The 22,803-nt window shown below is 48.6% G+C and overlaps 2 protein-coding genes across 6 annotated transcripts in view; both read right to left on the minus strand.

Annotated features, from left to right (window-relative positions):
* The window catches only part of Accs (1-aminocyclopropane-1-carboxylate synthase homolog (inactive)), a 14,306-nt gene extending 490 nt beyond the window's left edge, over window positions 1-13,816 (minus strand). Inside the window, exons 1-14 of one of the 5 annotated variants that reach the window (XM_021155521.1) lie at window positions 13,640-13,816; window positions 11,809-12,099; window positions 9,638-9,697; window positions 8,153-8,223; window positions 7,077-7,146; window positions 6,711-6,777; window positions 6,026-6,123; window positions 5,472-5,549; window positions 4,168-4,268; window positions 3,302-3,391; window positions 2,404-2,449; window positions 2,175-2,316; window positions 337-479; window positions 82-235 (exon numbers count right to left, since the gene is read on the minus strand). In XM_021155521.1, the coding sequence (XP_021011180.1) occupies window positions 82-235; window positions 337-479; window positions 2,175-2,316; window positions 2,404-2,449; window positions 3,302-3,391; window positions 4,168-4,268; window positions 5,472-5,549; window positions 6,026-6,123; window positions 6,711-6,777; window positions 7,077-7,146; window positions 8,153-8,223; window positions 9,638-9,697; window positions 11,809-12,099 (1,411 nt within the window). In that variant the 5' untranslated portion in view covers window positions 13,640-13,816. Of the gene's footprint in view, window positions 1-81; window positions 236-336; window positions 480-2,174; window positions 2,317-2,403; window positions 2,450-3,301; window positions 3,392-4,167; window positions 4,269-5,471; window positions 5,550-6,025; window positions 6,124-6,710; window positions 6,778-7,076; window positions 7,147-8,152; window positions 8,329-9,637; window positions 9,698-11,656; window positions 11,735-11,808; window positions 12,100-13,639 lie in introns of those variants that run through there. The other 4 variants (XM_029484574.1, XM_029484566.1, XM_029484580.1 and 1 more) reach the window with 4 other exon arrangements.
* LOC110306667 (probable inactive 1-aminocyclopropane-1-carboxylate synthase-like protein 2) overlaps window positions 13,562-22,803 on the minus strand; it is a 20,566-nt gene continuing 11,324 nt past the window's right edge. The window contains 5 exon segments of the mRNA XM_021178690.1: window positions 13,562-13,717; window positions 19,767-19,846; window positions 19,849-19,911; window positions 20,822-20,975; window positions 21,065-21,207. Coding sequence (XP_021034349.1) covers window positions 13,562-13,717; window positions 19,767-19,846; window positions 19,849-19,911; window positions 20,822-20,975; window positions 21,065-21,207 — 596 coding nt within the window.

Raw genomic sequence — 22,803 nt, forward strand, 5'->3', positions numbered from 1 at the left:
GGGGGGGGGCGGGGGCTGCTGGGGTCATAAGCAGGGGCCCCAGAGGATGCTGTGGGGAGGCTGGAGGAAGAGACTGCTCACCCAGGCGAAGCCGGTTCTCCTTGTCTGAGAAGACCACGCGGAACCAGCCGGGTTCTTTGCACTCAAAGGTCTTACCGGAGGACAGCAGCACCTTGTTGTCCAAAAATTGGCGCCACAGTAACGCCTCCTCCTCAAAGGTGCCTTTGCACAGATACTGGGAGGGTGGAAGAAGTTCAGAATTCGGGAGACCGTCCAATGCCTTCACCTGGATGGAGGCTTGGCATTTTTCAATACCCACATCTCAACCCGATTTACCTTTCTCAAGTCAACCCAGATGAAGAAGCCTGCCCCACGACTCACAAAGGGGATCCCCAGGGCTCTGAGTTCCTCTGAGACATAGGTGTGGGCAGCCTTGAGCCGGGCATGGTTTTCTGGCAGGTACACCTGGCTGATCCAGTCTAAAGGGAAGGAAGGGAATACCGAACCCCCACGCATCTTCACACCGATGCATTCACCTCACTGCTAAGGGATGGAAGGGCGTGGCAGCCAGCACTTCCGGGAGTGCTTTATTACCTCCCACAGCTTACTGAGTCACGGACTCAGGGCTGTGAGTTCAGTGTTCCCTATAAAGTGCCTTTGATCCAGGTATGCAGTTGAGAGCTCCAGGTCCTGGACCACATTCAGGAGCCCAGAGGATAAAGTCCCTCAGGATGGGAACCGAGCCAAAGGTGCCTGCAGTTATAAAGTGGTACTCAGAACCACACAGACCAAGGTCCTGCTCCCAGTAGGGCCTCCGGCAAGACGGGAAAGGCAGACCTTGGCAACTTCAGCTCCTTCCCTGATCTTCATCGACTTATTGGCCAATTTGGGGGGAGGCGGGGTAGGGGTGAGGGGTGGGAGGGGATGGGGGTGGAGGTGGACAGCTGAATGAATTATGATACATTTATACACTTGCGAAGGCACACCACACCACAATCAGGATTCTGAGTGACCCCAAGATTATACTCACGATATTTAGACTGATCCCCCTTTCTGTGACTGATGCTATCTATCGTGAAAGTTTTGTTCATTCCCAAATGTCACCAAAACTAGCCTCGTGTGGCATGGAATGTCTAACTATTAGCTTCCCTTATCATTACGGCATCTTGGGGAGAAAGCCATAGGGCCACGGATTTTATTGTGTCAGCATGGATGGGACACTGTGTACCAACGCACCTGCGCGGGGAGGGCACCATTTACAGATGTGGGCGTTCATGAGAGAAGTAACTTATCCACGCAGAGGTTCCGCCTTTGGCGCTCTGGCCGCTGGGTCCTTTGATAAGTGTGTTTATAGGAAACCAAGGGATGGTTCTTCACTGTGGCAAAAATGCCTTCTGACCACATCAGCAATGTCCTAGCTCTCCTCCCTTGCCAACGTGAGGTCTTGTCACTCTTTCTACAAAACTTTAGGCTGTTAGATTGGGTGTTTAGCATCTGGTCCTCCTTTTCCTCATCCGTAAAAATGATGGGAAACTATATAGAATTTCTTCTCAGGGCCCTAGGGAGGCAGTGAGATGCACAAAAGAACATCTGAAAGGCTGAGTGAACAGGAGAACTTCACCAGCTGACCCATGGCTGGAGGCAGGGACAGAGCGCAGGACTCAGAGACAGGAACCTCCCCATCACAGTCATTTCTCAGGAACTCCTGATCTCTTTTCAAAGTGTTCAAAGCTGATATTCTTAAATTCACTTTTATTTTTAGGTGGAGTCCCGCCATGTTGCCCAGGCTATCCCGGAACTCTCGTCCATAAAGCATCCTCCTGCTTCAGCCTCCCAAGTAGCTGGGAGTACAGAGGCACAGCACTGCACACAGCCTGTGAGCTCACGTTAGCCAAGCACCCATTGTATGCCATGGGTTCTAATCTGATTACAGATCATACTCAGCCTAGCACTGTTATCAGCCCTACTCTACAGATGAGGAACCCGAGGCTCGGGGAGGTGAAGAAATGTGCTACATAGGCAGGAAGCAAGGAACTGAGCACAGCCTGGACTCAGAAATGACAGTCTCAGACATCACCTAAGTTCCTCCACAGGCGAGGCACCCATGAGCCCCAGCAAGTCCTTGTGCATGCCAACCCCACTCCTCTTTCGAGCCCCTAGACCCAGAAAGTCACCATGGTCCCGGAGCAGCTGTGCCATCTGGTGTTGGACCAGGCCACTGAGGCCATGATAGCGGCAGAGGGAGGCCACGGCAGTAGCCACGTGCTGGTTTTCCGTGTACAGTACACCGAAGCGTAGCCCCGACATCCCAAAGTCCTACAAGAAGATGTATGCTAGGCCATGGCTGGCCCTCATGGAAGAAACTGATTCCATTTCCTCCACCCAGGATAGCCAGGAACTCACCTTGCTGGTGGCCCACATCACGTGTGTCCTCTGGGGGTCAGGCAGCCTACAGAGAAGAAAACATGGAGACAAAAGTGACCCAGAGACAGCAGATGGCAGATACGTGGATGGATGAGTAGATAGATGGATGAAACTGGGTCTCGAGCCACCAATTCTCATGCTTCTCTCAGAACGGGTCAGCAGACAGCCTGCTGCCTGTGTCTATAAATAGCATTATATGAGAATACAGCCGAGTTCACTGTGTCTATGGTAGAGCTGTGTGGGGAAACCATCAGACCTAATGTCTGAGCTAGAATTGAGCTCAAAAACCATTTCCTCAAAGGGTTTCCCTAACCAACCCAGGAATCCAGGCCAAGCAGGACCCTCAAACTGACCTTCCCACAGCTCCTTGCCACACCCCTTCAGCATTCTTGCCACTATCATTGAAATGGCTACCTGTGTCCTTAGCTGCTGGGACCTTCGTCTATCTAGAAATATAGATAAAGGGATGGGTGGGTGGGTGGGCAGATGAATGGGTGGATGAAGGGATGGATGGACAATGGGGGTGAGGGGACAGATGGATGGGTGAGTAGATGGACAGACAGACAGACTGATGGGTAGATGAAAATGGAGCTACTCTAAGTACGAAGGAAACAAAAGTCCAGTTTCCCATATATCAAATATCCCTTCAAAGAATGCCAAGCCCCATTCCTCCCCCTTGGAACTCTTGGGAATGCCATAGAATAATCTGAAGACCTGGTCTACCTAACTGACCCTAACCTGAGGACCAGTGAGAGCAAACAGATATTAATAGAACCACCTTGGGCCAAGACAGGCCCTGTGAGCTGACCCAGATAGAGGCTGGGAAACCATGAGGCAGTCCAGGGATTGGTAGAATCAGCTGCAGCGGGAGCCTCACCTCTCCAGGCTGAGGACACTGCGGTAGCCAAGGGACTCTTCAAACACAGACAGCATGTAAACCTCATCCATGATCACGTGCAGCTTGTGCCTGGAGTGGGTAGGCAGTGGGAAGGAGAGAGCCAAAGTATGTCATTCAGTGTTGGGGAGCAGGACACCAGAAACCCAGGGGAGGGGGCCACAGGGTAGCTCGGGGCTGCCAAACCGCTTGCCCACTTTGGTCTATATTTTCACAAATGGGAGGCTGCACACATAAAGCAGAGGACCCTGGAGCTTTTGAATCACCGCAGGGAAAAGGAGGCACCCTTGGGGTCCTCCATGCTGGGCTGGAGACAAAGAGATTCAGACTCATGTCTGCTCCCGCTCCTGATTGGACCACTCTGAGGCTCCGTCAAGCAGGGATGATAAGTGTTCCTTTTTCTTGGGGCTGCTGTGAGTCGAACCACAGACACAACACAGAAAGGCTCAGCTGAGAAGATGGTCTGGTCAGTAAAGAGCTGTCTTGCAAACATGAAGGGCCCAAGTCTGACACCCAGAGCCCTGGGGTTCACTGGCCAGATAGCCTCTCCTACTTGACAAGCTCTAGACCAGTGAAACCCTTTCTCAGAAACAGCATCTGAGGCATGCCTGCTACCTTCCACATTTATACACACGTGAACGCAGATAAACACATAAATAAGTAAATAAATACGTAAGTGCATAAATAATAAAGTGTTCAGCATGGCGCCTGGCCCTAGAGCATTACAGCTGGTAATGTTTTTAAGAAGGGAGACACCACAGCAGGTAGCAGCCCACAGGGGTCTAAGGACTTGCCCCAGGCCACATCAGGACTCTGTCTGCCCACTTTGTGGGGCAGGCAGAACTCACCTCATGGCAAATCTCAGAAAGTCCTGCAGCTCTTCCGGGGAGTAGACGTCACCCAGAGGGTTTTGGGGGTTGATGAGGATAAGGCCTTTGACCTTGACACCCTGAAACCATCCAGGGGGTGTTTCAGTGTCCCCCACCACCACTGCAGAGCCTTACAGTCTCACTGGATGAGGCTGATAGATGCCCAGGAATGCATGGCAGAGACAGGCTCCTGACCCAACAAGAAGCAAATGAGTAGGTCGCAGACTGACATCTGCCGGGCCGTCCTAGCTATGGAAAGAGAGCAAGCAGGGAGCAGGGAAGCGTGCCAGCTGCCAGCAGAGAGGCTGCTTGTGTCAGAGGGACTGAGAACTTTCACAGTGCCTGCACTGAGCACTTGACAGCATGAATGGCAACAGTAAATGCAGTGAAGTGCACAGATGCTGGACATAGGCAGAAAGCAAACGCGGGAACTTAGGTCTCTGCCTTTCTTAAGGAGGCCCTCAAAAAGAACAGGATCACCCCTCAATTTGCCAGAGAGACTCACTAAACTATAAACTCTTGTGATCCATATTTGACCCTGAAGCAGAAACAAAGGACTAGAGTAGGCAGAGTATTCTTTTTAATTAGCTTGCTGTGGTGGTTTCAATTAGAATCCCACCCCACCTCCCATAGGCTCCTAGGTTTGAGTGCTTGGTCTTTAGTGGAACTGTTTGGGAAGGATGGGGGGTGTGGCCTTGTTGGAGGAGGTGTGTTACTCAGGGTGAGTTTTGAGGCTTCCAAAGCCCAGTGTCTCTCTGCAGACCAGAATGAAAAGCTCTCAGCTACTTCTCCAGTAACCATGCCTGTCTGCTTCCTGCCATGATGATAATCGACTAACCGTCTAAAACTGTAAGCAAACCCCAATCAAATGCTTTATTTTATGAGTTACCCTGGCCATGGTGTCTCTTCACAGCAATAGAACAGTAACTAAGGCACATTCATTCATTAAAAACAATAACGGGCTTCACTCCTGACATTTTCCTGCATATATAAAATTAATTATGATCCTAACCTACCACCTCCTGCTACCCTTTATTGTGAGGGGGACATTTCTGATGAAGTGGCCTGGTTCTCTGTATACTGTGGTTTCAAGGTCTTTTTCTAATGCGAAGGCCCTCCATAGATACAGGATTCTGCCTGACCCCCAGTCCCGGGATGGTTTCATAATCCACCCCCCCCATATGTCCCTATCAATGTTACAAGCCCAATTCCCAGGAGATGAAGGGTCTAGCACCTGCTGAAACCCACCCACTCCCAGTCCTGGATTTGACTGAATCTCCAACCTCAGAACTGACTCCTTGCAGGGCCATCTCCAGCTTCTCTACTGTGAGCTGGAAGGGACGTGTATTCAATCCAGTTACCTGGGGAAAGACCCACCAAAGTCAGGAGCCAAATTCAGTGACATGGCCCCAACCCCAAACTTGAACTCTTGGGACTCTTTCCCTGTCATCCCCAGCCTCTTGGGTACAGTCTCTGAAAAACAGGAAGGACTGCTTCCCCTTCCTGCCTTCCACCCCATCCTTATCTCTTAGGTTTCTGGCAGAGGCAGCGAGGCTTCTCTGATTGGCTCTCAGGACTTCCAAGGTTTAAACTTCCCCTTTCCACCCTCTCATTTATGGGTCTGATCCTTGGCTTCTCCATGAATCCAGGATCTTAGAACCTGTAGCTTGGAGCTTCCAGAGAACCCAGGCAGAGGCGTCCATGCAACAACAGAAGGCACCACTACTGTTTCAGAGCAACCCCAAAGCCCCTAACACAGGCTCCCTTCACACCCTCCCACAGATTCGGAACCAGGAAACCCTTGCCTACAGGAAAACTCAAATGCAGGCACTCTTACCTTGCTGTCTAGGTAGACATAGGCCAGTCGGACGTTGCCATAGAGATAGATGTGCTGAGTGATGGCTCCGTAGTAAGGCGTGGGGATCAAGAGAGCCTCTAGGAGCAGGGGCAGACAACCTATTGGCCTCTGGCTTGGATGCTACAGACCCTGTCATGTACACCACCACCACCCTTGCTAGCCTCTATCATCTCTGGGAAACATTTAGGGCATATTCTTGCTCTCAGTTCCCCAAACCTTAAAGCTTGGATCCCCAAGACCAGGCTTTTTCTAATATAGATGCTCCTTCACTTATAATGGGGTCACATCCAGACTAAGCCACTATAAGGTGAAACTATATAAAAATGTATGTGGCCCACCTAATCTCCTGAATATCCTAGCAGCCCATAACAGGGCAGAGTATTGGTGCTGACTCAAAATCTCACGGCTACTTGCAGGTAGAGTGGGGGAGCTCACTGCCACTGCCCAGCATTGCATGAAAATACCCCATCACACAGCACTTGCCAGAGAATCTGTCATAGTTCAAAATTCCTAAGACCAGGGGTGTGGCTCGGTAGGTAGAGGGCTTGCCTTGCATGCATGAAACCCTGGCTTCCACCCTCAGTATCCCAACCAGACAACTGTGGTCACAGCCTAGCACAGCCCTGGTCAAAAGCTGAGGGAGTGAGGCATGGCGTCCGCTTACCCCCTGCCTCGCACAGCACTGTGGCCAGAGCAGAAAAGAGAGAGGCACAGCCATTCAGAACAACCACCTAGGAGTGACGGGAGAGAAGAATGCCTCTGTCAGGAGACAGAGAAGAACAAGGGCCATGGAAAGTGCTCTGGGGATCCGCCCTGACAAAGGCCTCGATTGGTTCCCAGTCAAGCTGATTTCTGGGCACCTTGCTCTTGATCAAGGGAATGTCAGCTGGAACTGATCACTCACAGGATCTCTCTCAAAGGTGGGGAAGTCAAAAGGATCACAGCATAATGGGGTTGGGAAGTAAAACTGAAAGGCAGACCCCAAGTGCCCTTCCTGACACCCCTCACCCCTAGGAAAGGTATGACTCACATTCTCTGGTTTGAGGGGTGCCGGGCTCTTACAATAGAAAGACAAGAACTTTGCCACTTCTTCCCGGAGGCTAGAAGAACAAACCAACAAAATACAATACTGTCAGAGCATCCTCAGCCCAGTCTACTCCAGAGCCCCTCTGGGAACCTGCAGGTGGCTGGCTACCACTGCCCCCATCCTCCCTTCCCAAGGTGGCAGACATTTATCTCCTCCATCCAGCCACAACGTATTCTGGGTCTAGGTCGCCCAACCTCACCTACTCAGGAGACTGTGGGGGAAGAGATAAACACTCCACACATCTAGCTGATAATGATAATAATTAACATTATTGTGACAGGAGCTGTTACCATGGCTCTTACTGAGCTTCAACACCACACAAATGTTATTCAGAGACCGTCTCATGGTGACTGTGATTACTATCATCACCATTTTGCAAATAAAGAAACTGAGGGACTCTGAAGGAATTGACTCCCTTGCTAGTAAGTGGCAGAGTCCTTACTCAAGCCCAGTGGCCTGCCCCAGAGCTCACCATCTTGATGACCTTGTTCTAAGAATGTGAGCTTTGGGACACATCTTGGGTCAGGTCCTGCTGGACTACGAATCCCTTAGAACAGTGCCTGACTCTTAGTAAATAATCACTACACAGCACAGTTGGTACCATTCCCTGACCCATCAAACCATTGAGAGGGGGCCCCAGTCAGCTCCCTTGTCATCTCTAAAGCTCCTGGAAAAGCAAGGGCAGTCTCCTCACTTGCCACAGACTTAGGGTCACAGGAACCAAGATGGGAGTTCTGGGGACAGAGCTGAGGCTGATAGGCCAGCCCCTGGTCACCAGGTCTCCACAATTACGTTCTCAGCCTACAGCCGGCTTCTTCACTCAGACTCAACTGATGTGGTGGACAGAACAATTCTTTGTTGAGGTGCTCCCCTGTGCGCTACAGGGTTAAGAGCACACCACTGGCCAGGAGATCCTTCTTCCTGTTACACCAAACAGAAATGTGTCCCACCTCTACTCTACCTCCATGGGGACCTGCAGGTCCCATGTTGGGACACACCAGCCTGGGGCATCTACTTACAACAAATGTCCTCTCCAGTCAGGGTACTGCAGCAGAGATGGCTCCACATGAAGCATGTCACCCTGTGTCAGCTGGGGACACATAGGAAAAGAGCAAGGTTGATGGCCAGCACTGCCACCTGCATCCACACAGCACTATGGCCTTCATCAGCGGGTTTCTCCTGCTTCTCAGAGAAACTGTGAAAGAAGCACAGGACAGCATTCCCAGGCCCATTTCACAGATAAGCAAACCAAGGATCACAAAGTGATGGCAGGGCCACCGAGCTAGCAAGTGGCAGAACTGAAAGGACATCCGGAACTTTTGGCTTTAGCTCTCTATACAACAAAAATCAAAGGGGTGGGTGCAAGAGTAGCAGCAGGAAGTCGGGCTGCTCAGCCTTCCCAGAGGTCAGAGGAGGATCCAGAGTTGGGTGACATCAACTTGGCCTTGGATCCAACTTTAGTGGGGACTCAAGGCACTGTGTCCTGCAGGCTCAACTCAATCTCACCCTTTGCATACGGTGGCAAATTTCAGAGTATCCTTTGTATAAGCAGGTACTGAATTAGTGGCACTAGAGCATTGTGGCTACAAGGTCAAAGAGAGCCAATGACGTTGTGACCTTGGACGGGGAGCCAGAAGAATTAGGATCATCTACTTCTCCAGGCCTGGGCCCAGCCATTCCCCTCCCTCTGCCACCCTTAGAGCTGGTCCAACATGGAAGCCACTGGTATTCTATGGCTACTGAGCACTTACCAGGTGGCTAATCTGAACTGTAAAGACTTCATAAAAACAAGTTTTAATAGATATCAATAATTGTACATTTATTACCAGCTAAAATGGTCATGCTTTAGATATACTAGGTAAATGAAATATTACTGAAACTAATTTTAGGTGGTTTTTTTTTTTTGGAGAGTTGAGACATCTGATGAAATTTTAAGAAATCTGATAAAATATTAAGGAATTTTGCAAGCCGGATTAGAAAGAGCCCTAGAAGCCAAGCCTGGTAGTGCACCCAGCTACACTGGAGGCTAAAGTAGGAGGCCTTACAAATCCAAGATTTTCCCAGACTGTAGAATAAGTTCAAGATCAGCCTGGGCAACTTAGACCTTGTCTCAAAATAAAAAGAGGGTGTAGTTTGGCTTGCCTAGACTGTGTAAATGTTGGATTCAATCTCCAGTGAAGAAAAATAAAATTAAGGACCAGGGATAGATATAGTTCTGTTGGTAGACTAGATAGGGAAGAGAAGGGAGGGGAAGGAAAGGGAGGGGAAAAGAAGGGAAGGGAAGGGAAGGGAAGGGAAGGGAAGGGAAGGGAAAGGGAAAGGGAGAGGAAAGTAAAGTTGTTTCCAAAGCAGATCTGGAATCCATGTCCCATGGCTCTTAAGTCAGGGCCACTGAGGTATGCAGCAAGCTACCATGGCAAAGGATTCAAGAAATCCCTCAAGCTGCTGATGTCAGCCCCTGAGCTCACTCATCTGGGGCTGGTGATGCCCAGTCCCATACTCACCCGCCAGGACAGAAGGTCAAAGCAGAGTTTGTTTTCACTGGTGCCCAAGTTAATGATGCCCTGCAGACAAAGGGTAGAGGCAGGATGAGCATGACAAAGCACTGCTAGCAAGGAGCCTGAGGAACCCACAAACAGCAGGGTGGGCACCAACCCACCCTCCCACCATCCCTCCTTATCTTTGTTCAAGCTGGCACTCACTAGGTTTCAAATACAGCATCCAAATACCACCTCTGGCAAGAAGCCTTCCCACACTCCACTTGGAATGGCTCTTTGCTTCTTGGCATTCCATATCTCTTTCCAGCACTCTCCTGCCCTCAGAAAACCACTCAATTTCTGTCCCATGCCCCCAGGGATCAGGGTACAGCTCCCTGCTGATAGCCTGCTCCCTGAAGAAAGATTTATGCCCAGGACACCGCAGTGTCTCTCCAAAAACATTATAAATCGCACTCTGCTGGGAACAAAACAAGAGTGGGGGTGTTCAGTGGACATCCCCCGTGACAGTGTAAATGACTCCCTAGGGGACCCAGCTAACAGGACACAACATCTGGCTGTCTCTCCATAGGTGCTTATCCTAATGGAGGGCACGGACTCCTGACCCCTGCCTTCTTCGAGCAGTGAAGGAATCAAAAAAGACAAAACCATTAAATGTGAATGAGCTGGGAGCTAGACACATACCAGGCTATGCTTGCCGCTCCCGGAAAGGAAACTGTTTCCTCCACAGGCAGACAACCCAACTCCTAGTGTAAGCCACCACAGTTCTTGTCCAGATCACTATCATAGCTCCCACCTCCTCTCCTGTCCACTCCCCATATGGACTCCATATGAAACCCTATAATGTCTTACTGAAGCTGCAGCAGACATCCTTCTCCTCTCCTGAACACTTCATACCCTTCCCTGTTCACCAAGTCCTGTGAGTCCCTACATTTTTCAAAGCCTTTCTGAACTGATCTCCCACCATGCTGATGGCTTTACTTGCAGCCCAGTTGGTCCCTTTACTGCCTGCTGATGTCATCCAGCCTGGGGCCTTTGTCCCAGCTGTTCTCGAAGCTGCATGGGTCCTGGGGGTGGGTAGCCTCTACCACAGCACCCCGCATAGAGACTGAATCTGCCAACTGTGTCTGATGGAAAGAACAGGCAGAACTGATGGAATGTCACTTCTAAGGTTAGGTCATAAAAGCATGTGGCTTCCATCTTGAGTACTCAGAGTGTCCTCTTCTGTCTTAGACCATCTGCCCTGGAGGGAGCCAGCTGTCATAACTGAGGCAGTCCTGGGGGAGGGGGGAAGTCCATGTGGACAGGAACACATGCCCACCAAGAGGTGAACGTGGAGATGGAGCCTTTTACCTGTTCAAGTCCCACCACCCAGGCAAGGCTTCAGATGCGATTACAACATCAGCTTCAAGGTACTGTGATAGAAACCCCTGCCCTAAAACACCCACCAGGAGTCCTGAACCCCAGCAACTGGGAAATGTTTGTTTGCTACTTAAGCTGCTGAGATTTGGGGTGATTTGTTACAGCAGTGGATAACTAACACAATCTCTCTCGCTTTTTTTTTTCTAAGTTTTTGATCTAATGTCACCAGAGTAAAGTTGCCTTCTGATAATCCTATGTCAAAGAACAACATTTCCCAGCTTGCCATCATCCCCTGTCCCCTTCACCCTGTCTTCATTTTCTCTGCAGTCCCTATCAGTAAGTGTTATGTGTGTGCTTGTTCTGCCTATCTCAACTAAAATATACACAGGGCAGGATTTGAGTTCACAGCTCTGACACCAGTGCCTAGAACAGCCGCTGATACCTGATGAGATGCTCAACAGATCAAAACCATTAATTAATAAGGATTATTGTGCAGCTCTTTGACCTGCCAAACTATTATATACAATAAATTATGATAATCAAGGTAGATGATATGAAAAATAACAGCGGCTACTATTTGTCAAGGGTACTACATGACAAGCACTGTTAATTTCAACATCCCTGGTCCCACTTAATGTTGACTCTTACAGAGCAGACATTACTGACCCATCTCAGAGATGAACTGTGTATAGAGCAGACATTAACAGCCATCTTGGAGCCTGAGGATCATAACTCCAGCCCGGCAAGAGTAAGCTGGGTGCTGACTGCCCTGCAGTTAGTTTGCTCTTGGGTCGCAGTGGGGAGGGGTCTTCACTCACACTGGGGTTCTTGTCCTCGTCATACTCATCCATGTGGTAGGTCCTGTAGCCCTCCTCAGCCGAGTCCCAGAACCATTTGATGACTCTTCCTCTGGAGGACAGGCAGGAGCTGTCAGAGGAGAACGTGGCCGTGGGGTCACCTACTCCATAGAGTTTGGGCTGCGTCTGGTCTGGTTTTCTGAGGCATTCTCCTTGCAGGCCATCACCATAGCCACTCTCCATGTCCTGAGTGGAGGCTGAGCCTGTGCAGGTAGTAGGTGTCGTGGATTCCTGCTGAGGAAGACAGAACATCTGCCAAAACACAAATGCACATGCCTGCTGAAGGGTTGTATGTGTGTGAGTGTGTGTGTGTGTGTGTTACTGTGTGTCTGTCTGTCTGTGTATAGGCCCAAGAACATCCTCTCATATCGTTCTGGGAGCTGTCCACTTTTGCTTTTTGAGACAGGGTCTCTCACTAGGCCCTAAAGTTTGCAGATTAGGTTAGACTTGCTAGCCAGAAAGGCCCAGAGACCAGCCTGTCTTCATCTCCCCGGCTCTAGAATGATGAGGAGTGAACATCAGACTATTGTTATCTGGGTTCTGGGGATAAAACACAGGTCCTCATGACTGCAAAGCAAGAAAAGCATTTTACACTTTACTGCCTAGGCTGGTTGCTCCCCCCTTTCTTTCTCTGTCTCTCCCCCCCCCCCGCCCCCGCCTCCTGTTTTTCCCCCTGAGGTTGCCCGACGCTGGCCTTGAACTCTTGTCCTCAGGTGATCCTCTTTTCTCAGCCTCCCTAGTAGCTGGAACTAAGATATCTGCCTCTTCTTGCAAGCTGTGTATCATCCCCTGTGTCCTTATCCAGTTAAACACTTCAACAAACACAATCTGTTGAGGACCTGTGAGCACCACACCAGGATGGCTACATAGAAACGAAGCTCATCTACTGTGGCTTTAGCTCGATGCATTTCTGCATTTGTTTCTCCTTTCTGCAGCCCCAGGGGTCACCAACAATCTTTCCCCCTGCTTGCTCACCTCAGTTTCAGAACACCAGGCTATCTACCAAGCAGATCACGGCTATGATTCTGGACCTCTTGTGTGATGGGTGGTCAGGAGCAGATGGTGGTGGGAAGTGGGGGTGGGGGTGAAAGGGGAGTAGGAGTTTCAAGTGCAGGCACTCCTGGATCCTGTCTCTACTCACAAAGGACACAAGGGCCGCAGAGGAGGGTCTCCTGCCTACCGAAATGTAGGAGCCTCCTAAGCATTCCTCTGTCATGCCGCACCTGCGCTCTGGTGGACCAATAACCACCTCAAAGAATAACAGTGGGGACCTGAGGGTGATAAAGCACTCATACCAAACTCTGGCTGGTGGCCAAAAGTCTAAAACATGAATCACTCTATCACAAATGCTCTCTGATTTCCCTGTCTCAAGGTACAAGTCTTACTTGGTAGATGGTTGATGGGGACACAGAAAATGACCCCCCCACCCCGCAGTTTACTTTTGTTTTGCAAATCTTGGGGTCCTCCCCAAGGTGGCGGGACTCAGCAAAGCACACGCCTGCTCCACCAATAGCCTAGATCCGAGGAAAAACACCACCAAATGCCCGGGCTGTGGGCAACGTGGCACAGACCTAAGTGCACCCAGAACCCAGCAGGAGCTCAAGGCTCTGTAGTCAATCAGGCCTAGCGATCTCACCAGCCCAACCAAGACAACCAAGACAGAATGGTCTGCAGGGCCCTCCAGGGGTTTCCGGGGCCACAGAGACTTCCAGACCTAAGGGCAGGAAGCGATCAAGAGCACCGGGGAGCGAACCCGGACCCTTCGGTGCACTGTGGCGGATACAGCACCTACTTTGGACCTTGGGTTTTCACGCGCGGTATTCTCGGGATCGGACTTCCGTGATACCGGAGCAGCCTGCCCCCTGGCGATCTGGCGGGAACACAGGGAAGGAGTCTGTGCCCTGACTCCTGGTCACAGAAGAGGAAGCTCCGGTCTTCAGCACTTCCCGGTCTGCCAGAAACTGGAATCTCAATTTAGAAATGGGAAAGAAACAGAGGGGTGGAGGATCTTGGTTAAGACAAGGCCACGCCCACTCCATTTCTTCTCTCATTGGCTGAGCTCAGATACCTCTAGCTTTTCGGACACACTTGCTCAGAGCCACTGAAACACCAATCTTCTTGGGCATTACCTAACCATGAGATCTCCCTGCCTGATTTGTAAAGGCTTCTCTCAAGGCCTGGAAAAAAAGATTTACAAAAGAAAAATAGAAAAGTATCGACATGTATATGTATATTCATATGGCCATGGGAACACCCAGGAATGAATAGCTCTCAAAGGGGGGCTTCTTTGAATTCCAGTCTATACTAAATAGATTTTTAGAGATGTGAGGAGACAAAGGGAAAAATTCAATTCCAGGTACCAGAAAAAAAAAATGCAAGAAAGCAACGAGAAGTTGTAAGTCGTTTTCACTGTGTGCCTCCAGAGGCATGCTAAATTGAGTGCAAATACCAAATCGAATAACTCCACCTCTTATAGTTATGCTAGGAAACAACCTCTTGTCAAACACAGACCATGAGGCTTAGACCGATAGATAATGACCTATGCAAATAGAATACTGTCACCTATCAGCTTCTCAGAGTAGGTCAGGAGTATAATCTAGGTAGTTCAACAATGGCTCTGCTCACACAGGAGACACTGAGCACCAGTGATTGCTAAGTTGACAAGGCAGCATGCCTCCGTAGTCCCAGTCAGTCACAGAAGTTGTGGTGGTTTGGACGAGAGTGCCCCCCCCCGCCCCCCCACACACAGGCTTATGTGTTTGAATATTTGGTTCCCGTTTGGTGGACTGTTTAAGAATTAGAAAGTGTGCTTTTGTTGGCAAATGTGTGGCCTTTGAGGTTTCAAAAGCCAAGCCCTGTCTCTTTCTCTGCCTTCTGCCTGAGGATCATGTAAGTTCTTAGCCACTGCTGCAGCACCATGCCTGCCTGTGACCGCACTCCCCTCTGGAACTGTAAGCAAGCCCCCAGGTAAATGCTCCTTTTTATAAATGTCCTTGGTATGGGTCACTCTTCCAGGAAAAACACCAAGACCTACTGAGGTGCTTACTAAGGACAGAGGAAATACAGAAGAGTAGAATTGGAAGGTAGTTAAACACACCAGCTCAAACCAACTGCTGAAGTGAGGATTGTGATCAACGTGACCGTTTCTGTCACATTGTGTTAAGAATGTGTTTGTACAGATGTTTGTTTTCTTTTGTCCAATCCCTTATCATGTAATGCTAACATCAATTAACATAATATCAGTGGTTGTCATATTTAAGTTATGAGATAAAGAATGCCCCTCAAGGGAATATTGCCACCTGTTCTAAAATACATACCGTGTTTACGGCTGTACATGAGATGGTTACATCATGTTAGGCATAGTCATGACCTCATTTTTTTCACTTGGAAATTAAGCATGGTATAAGAGGTGATTGTGTGTCAAGATGACAAGGGGTGGACTTGTGATGGTTATTCTTGGCTGCAAACTTGACTACATCTGGAAATAACTAGCAAGCAGCTGGGCACATCTGGAAGGAATTTTTAGTTAACTGGATCATTGAGGTTGGAAGACCCACCTTAAATCTGGGCCACACCTTGTCACAGCCTCTATAAGGGTCATGGAAGAAAGAGATTTTTGCTTTTTCCGGCTTGCCCCATTCTGGCTTGCCCCATTCTGGCCGGCAAATTCATATATCGATCCTTCTCCCGAGGGCCTCCCTCACTAGCACCAGAGCCTACTTTGGGAATTCTGAGGTATACTAAAGACAAGCTGAGACACTAGCCTCATGGACTGAACATCTGGATTCTCAGACTGTCTATCAAGAGCTTGCCATTGTTGGATTAGGTGGATCACCGCCTGTAAGTCATGCTAATAAATCATATTATATATGAATTTATGTGACTATATATTCCATTAGTTCTCTTCCTCTACAGAACCCTAATACTGGAGTCCTGGAGGATTCTGGAAGAGCCACTGGTCATCAGTCCGCATTAGAAGGCTGGAGAGGTTTGGCTCTGATGTTAGTGAAGGGTGATGTGGCAATACAGTAGCAGAGGCAGTGGCAGGGTAGATGGCTTGAAACCTGAGTAAATTCACCAGTGAGGCACAGAGGCAAGAGCTTCCCCCTGTGCCTGCCACCACACTGTGTCACCTGCACTTAGGGTGGCTCGTCCCATCTCCATTAACCCAATCAGAAAAAAGCTCACCGAAAAGAAAAGGAAAGGAAAGGAAAGGAAAGGAAAGGAAAGGAAAGGAAAGGAAAGGAAAGGAAAGGAAAGGAAAGGAAAGGAAAGAAGGAAAGAAGGAAAGGAAAGAAGGAAAGGAAAGGAAAGGAAAGGAAAGGAAAGGAAAGGAAAGGAAAGGAAAGGAAAGGAAAGGAAAGGAAAGGAAAGGAAAGGAAAGGANGGAAAGGAAAGGAAAGGAAAGGAAAGGAAAGGAAAGGAAAGGAAAGGAAAGGAAAGGAAAGGAAAGGAAAGGAAAGGAAAGGAAAGGAAAGGTCACTTGCCTCCTAGTGGATTTCAGATCTGGTCAAGTTGTCAATCAAGATTAACCACCAAAGCCATGAGACAAACTCTTGCTGTGTCACTAGGCAGCCTTGCTGACCTGGAACCTCCTAGATAATTCAGACTGGCCTCAGACATGTAGTGTTCATTTTGTTTCTGCCTCCCAAATCTGGGGGCTTGCAAGCAGATGCCACTATGGGCCACCATGCCTGCCCTTTCTGCTCTCAAATTGCCTTTTCAGGTAGTTGTCATAGCCATGGGGGAAAAAAAATAACTAATACAAACAGCAAATGTTAACAAGAAAGTGCAATGTCCACAACTTTAAAAAAACCAGACAACTTTTTTTTAATTACATTTATTTACTTCGGGCGTGTGTCATTATATGCATGTGGAAGTCAGAGGACAACTTATGAAAGTCGCTTCTCCCCTTGCAGTGTATGAGGCTTGGGGATCAAACTCGGGTCATCAGGCTTGGTGGCAGGTGCCTTTACCCACTGAGCTACCTCACCAGCCCCGCCCCCCATCTGAATATTGAGTTGAAGAGACACAGAAACAGATCCATCCTTCCATGGGAGGCATGACTCCTCCTGTCCACGCCAGAAAGACTACTACCTTCCTTCATAAAGGTCCTGAGAGTGTGCTTCTGGTCTCCTGGGCTCTTCCAGTGAATTCCCTTCCTGCCTGAGGCGAGGCCTCACTATACAGCCCAGGCTGGCCTTCGCCCCACAACTCTTCTGCCTCAGCCTTGTGAGGACTAGGATTGTAGGAATACACCACCATACCTGGTTCAAAACCAGACTCTAAAGAACATTATCTAGCACAATAAACTTTGAAGAATCAGGATTTATTAAACGACTTCCGGTGACAGTTTATCTCCGCAATCAACTTGACTGGATTTAGAACCACCTAGGACTACGTAGAATACACAACTCTGGGTGTGTCTGAGTTTATTTCCAGAGAGGCTTAGCTTAGGAAGAGTGACCCTCAGTATGTGTAGCACCATCCCACAGGCTGGGGTCCCAGTCTGGATAAGAGAGGAGAATGTGAGGTGATCAGCAGCAACCATCTCTGCTTCCTGGCTGTGGATGCAGCAATGCCCCCTGCCCCATGTTCTGCTGCCACAGCTAAAGGCTCACTCCAAGCTAAAGCTTTGCTTCTCCACCACAGTGCATGGAAACCTCAAACCATGAGCTAAAATAAGCCCTTCCTTAAGTTGCTTGAGAAAAGCAATATACTTCCCTTCCTTGATTGATAAAAAGAAAGAAGGACAAGGAGGAGGAAGAAGGGGAAGAGGAGCGGGAGGACCTACCAGAGCTACTGACATACACCTGTAATCCTAGCACCGGGGAAGCTGAGGAAGATGTGTGTTCAAGGCCAGCCTAGGCTGTACAGAAAGACAAAAAGAGGTGGGACAAACCTGTTCCCACAGGAATGTGCATGGACACAATCCACACGAGTAAACAGCTATCGGTGAGTACTAGCAGCTTTTCCATCTTCCACAAAAGATTCTGACTCTGTTCTGGGCATTTTACAACCTCCACTAGGCAAGGGCTTCCCAGAAGCTCAGGTGGGCACACTTTGAACAGTGGGGATGTCAGGAGACAGGAATGGAAAATCTCAGTTCTGGGAACTGGGGTCTATGATCCCCAACCCTGAAATTCATATGTGCAATCTTCACCCCTCAAATGACAGCTATCAGGTGGAACCCTTGGGAAGTGATCAGATCATGAAAGCAGAGGGAGCCCCAACCCCCAAATCATGTGATGTCACAGGAAGAAAGAAGATGGCCCCACCAGATACTTATCTATTGGGTTCTTGGACTTCACAGCTTCTAGAACTGTAAGAAACAGATTTTCATTCTTTGTAAGTTTCTGGTATTTTATTTTATTTTATTTTATTTTATTTTATTTTATTTTATTTTATTTTATTTTGAGACAGGGTTTCTCTGTGTAGCCCTGGCTGTCCTGGAACTCACTTTGTAGACCAGGCTGGCCTCAAACTCAGAAATCCACCTGCCTCTGCTTCCCAAGTGCTGCGGTTAAAGGCGTGCGCCACCACACCCAGCTGGTATTTTATTATAGCTGCCTGAACAAGCTAACATTCCAAGATTTGTCTTAAAACCTTTTAGAAGATCTCTGGCATTTGAATGCAGGAATACCCATAACACCCCAACCAGTCCATCAGCCATTTATAAGAATGGAAGATTGGGCCGAGCAGTGGTGGTGCATGCCTTTAATCCTAGCACTTGGGAGGCAGAGGCAGGTGGATTTCTGAGTTCGAGTCCAGCCTGGTCTACAAAGTGAGTTCTAGGACAGCCAGGGCTACACAGAGAAACCCTGTCTCAGAAAAAAAAAAAAAAAAAGAATGGAGGATTGGGAGTTTATAAAGATGGTACAACTAACACTCAGTGCTCCTTCAGCATCCAGCTAGGAGTCATTCCTTCCCTTCCCTACAGGCCTGCCACAGCAGGAGAGAGTGTGTGTCAGTGAGTGTGTGTGTGTATGTGTGTCTCTGTGTGAGTGTGTATGTGATTGAGTGTGAGTGTGTGAGTATGTATGTGTGTATATCGGTGAGTGTGTGTGTGAATGTGTGTCAGTGAGTTGTGTACTGGCGAGTGTGTGAGATATGAGTGTGTGTATGGGTGTGAATGTATATGGGTGTCTGAGTGTGTATGTGTGAGTGTATGTATGGGTATGAGTGTGTGAGAGTATGTGAATGTGAGTGTATGCGAGTGTACGTGAGTGTATATGTTGAGTATGCATGAGTGCATGCATGTCACATGGGGAAGTCACAACAGGACCTCAAGATCTTCCACTAAGGCTTCCAACCTTGTTGCACTGAGATGGGATTTCCTGTCATTTTGACTAGACTTGATTGCTTATTAGATGTTATTGGGCACCTGTGTGTGGCCCCCTCCTCCAGTGCTGAAGATAGGGGTACTCAGAGCCATGCCTAGGCTTTTACATGAGGTGCCTGGGATTTGAACTCAGGCCCTCATGCTTGCAGAGCAAAGCGCTCTTACCCTCTGGGATGTCACCCCAGATTTCTCTCAGACAGTACTCTTCACATGCAAGATTTCCAAAGGACTTAGAACAAAACAAAACAGTCATCTCCCTCCAAAAAGGAATGTGAACCAGAAATAAAGCAGGCCTGGAACTGGAGAAAATAGAGCATGACTTTTATTAAATGGTGAATGCAAAACAACGCCATCTAAAAAGGAATCCAGGGAACTGCCTTCACCCCTCCAGGGTTCCTTAGGCCTTCCCCCCTCCTACTACAATAAAAACATCATTTTGAGCGCAGTCTGGCTAGCAAAGACTAAAAGAAACAAGGCTTCTAAAAATGTCAGACACTCAGCTTAGGGGGCTCGATGAGTGAGGTCAGACAGCACAGTGGCTCCAGTTCCTCCTCCTGTCTCCTGGCCACGAGGTTACTTTCAGGGGCCCCTGAGTGAGTGACATCAGGCTCTCTGGAGCCACTGGGTGGGGGCAGCAGTCTATGTCCTGGCTGCCTGCTCCTGCTGTTTACTTTTCATGCTTTTTTTGTGTTCATCAAGCACGTGGCAGAACCGATCCATGGCTAGAGGGTGCAAAGGAAACAGAAGGGGAGCATGAGTTAACAGTGTGCAGACAGAGCCCGGACAGGCCCAGGTAGCAGCGGACCATCAGAGCCTCTGTTTATGGGTGCTGAAATCAGCCTTTCCTTCTTTGGGATGGAACTTGAAGATAACCTGTTCTATCTCTTCTGGGCTCTTTTTGAACCTGACATCAAATCATGAGCCTGCCGGAAAGAAGAAGGTCTAAGTCGAAGTCTGTCCTGTGGCTTGTTTGCTTCTTAACCTACCACTGGGCTTAATCGGTTACTTTTGATACAGGATCTCTTCTCTGTTATGTGTCCCAGACTAGCTTTGAACTCTCAGACCTCCTGTCTCCTTCCAAGTGCCAGGATGGCAAGTGTGAATGCCCATGCCCATGCCCAGCTCCCTCTGTCTATTTTCCACAGGAGACTAAATGTTTATGAGGCTAAGAGGCTCGTTGCTCTTCTCAGCAGGTAGGAAAATGCCTGGCAACTAATGAGATGCTATCAATAACCATTCATATAAACACTGTGTTCTTCACGTTCCCTGAGGAGTGTGCAGATTCCGATAGAACATACAATGTCTGCCATGATCATTTTGTCCACCACACTCACTAGACTCTAGTCCCTCATGGGCAGAAAACTGCTTCTTAGAAGTCTCTGGTCCAGAAGATATTCTCAAACACGTGCGTGGTAGACGCAGAACATGGAGACTCAAAAGGTAGGATGCAGGGATGAATGGGTACTTAAGGAATGGATTACTTCCTGTTTATGAAGGAGCATAATTAATAGAATAGAAAAGGGTGGCTCAGAGAAGCTGAAGTTACAGGCTATTGAAGGCAGAATATATTAGGGAAGACTTGGTGGGGCCTCTCTACTGCATATCTGATAGGGGGGGGTCAGCAGCACTCACCCACTTGTAGGTGAAGGTGGGTTTCTGCAAAGACGAGTCGGAACCAGCCAGGCTCTATACACATGTAGGATTTGCCACTAGATAGTAACAGTTTCTTGTCCTGGAAGCGCTGGTGAAGGATCTGCTCTTGGTCAAATGTGCATGGACTCAGATACTAGGAAAGGGGAAAGGAAAAGGGGGGCAAGAGCTGAACACAAGACCAGCCAACTGGTAAGCCCAGTGCCTGCTGTTTGCAGAACTTACAGCTTTCAAGTTGATCCAGACAAAGAGGCCAGAGCCACCGTTGCAAAAGGGGATCTTCAAGTCCTTCAGGATCCTAGTGATATAGCTGTAAGCCTTCTGGAGCCGGCTATGGTTTTTAGGAAGGTACACCTTACTGATCCACTCTGGATGAGCAGAGGAAGATTATCACAGATCTTACAGAAGACAACATCTGAGGGGGAGGGCTCCGAGGGAGGGGTTCTTCCCAAGTGTTCCTTAGCTGGCTTCATGTGAGCCATTTCAACACAAGATGGAGTCTGCTTTGCTGGGTCTGAGTTGATACTATCCTGGCACACAACTCTTATATAGGACTTTATAGAGCAGACAGTGGGCATCTTAATGTTCTACTAGAATGTTCCCTTTGAGTAGATAATAGAGGCCTGTGGGTAAGACAGCCCACAAAGGGGACTGCTGCCACTATTGTCATCTGAGAGAGTTAGTATATACACAAAGCTCTTGCTTGGGCTCTTGAACCCCACACACTGGATTGGGAGAGCCCGGCTACTCTCTGGGATGAATTCAGCACTATTATTCTAAGCTAATAACAGGGAAAGAGTGACATGAGGCTGTAGAAACCTTTATGCCTACCTTATACTGTTTAAAAAGTTTTAATTATGCAGGGCAGTGGAGGTACATGCCTTTAATCCCAGCACTTGGGAGGCAGATGCAGGTAGATCTCCAAGTTCAAGGCTATCCTTATCTACATAGGGAATTCCAGGACAGCCAGGGCTACATGGAGAAACTTTCTCAAACAACAACAAAACCCTAAACAAGGTTTTAATTATGTGTGTATGTGCCAGTCTATGCATGTGTAAGTAGGCAGTTGGGGAGTTGGATCTCCTGGAAATGGGAGTTACAGGAGGTTGTAAGTTGACTGATGTGGGTGTTAAGAACAGAACCAAGGTCCTCTGGAAGAGCAGCACGTACTTTTAACCACTGAGCCATCTCTCCAGCCCCATGCCTATGTTAAACTCCTGGAGCATCTAAACAAAAATCTAAGGATGCAGTCTCTAGGTAAATCTTAGGTACATCTAAGGTTGGGAACCAGTATTGATAGGGCCAAGTTCCAGTTTCTGCCACATCTAAAGGCAGCTGGCACCACGGAGGGTTGGTAGCCAATCAGATTTCTCCGTTCTACTTCTTTCCGCATCCAAAGCTAAAAGCAAGCTGTCTGGCTACATTAGTTTGTTTCTTTAAATGCCATGGTTTGTCTCAAGATAGTCCATCTACTGGTCTAAGCCTTCCAGTCTGGCATCAATTACCGGAAATTAAATGGAAAGACTATGTTTTAACCATAGCATTGAAGGGGAAGGTCTACTTTCATGCCCAGCATTCTCTTGAGGTCCCTAGAGAATTTAGGGGCCATAGATCTAGCCATGCCAACTCTGCCCCAAACATCTTTCTCCTTTGTACCCCCTGGATATTTATCTTAATCCATATTGGAAAAGTCAATGAAAATGATCCACTGTGGTGAAAAAAAAAAGTTTGCCTGGGGCAAGTAGGCCCAGGAGAAAGACACTCTGCTAGGCGAAATGATCTCTGCTAGTCGAAATGACACCTGCTTTAATCACTAGGGAGACAGAGGCAAGGGAGGCAGATCTCCAAGTTAGCCAGCCTGGTCTACATGTTGAGTTCCACATCAGGGCTACATATTGAGGCCCTGTCTCAAAGGCAAAAAGGAAGATTGACTGGCTGGTGTCAGAGGTTCTTTCCTTCATGTC

Source organism: Mus caroli, chromosome 2 (assembly GCF_900094665.2).
Source record: "Mus caroli chromosome 2, CAROLI_EIJ_v1.1, whole genome shotgun sequence".
Classification (NCBI taxonomy): domain Eukaryota; kingdom Metazoa; phylum Chordata; class Mammalia; order Rodentia; family Muridae; genus Mus; species Mus caroli.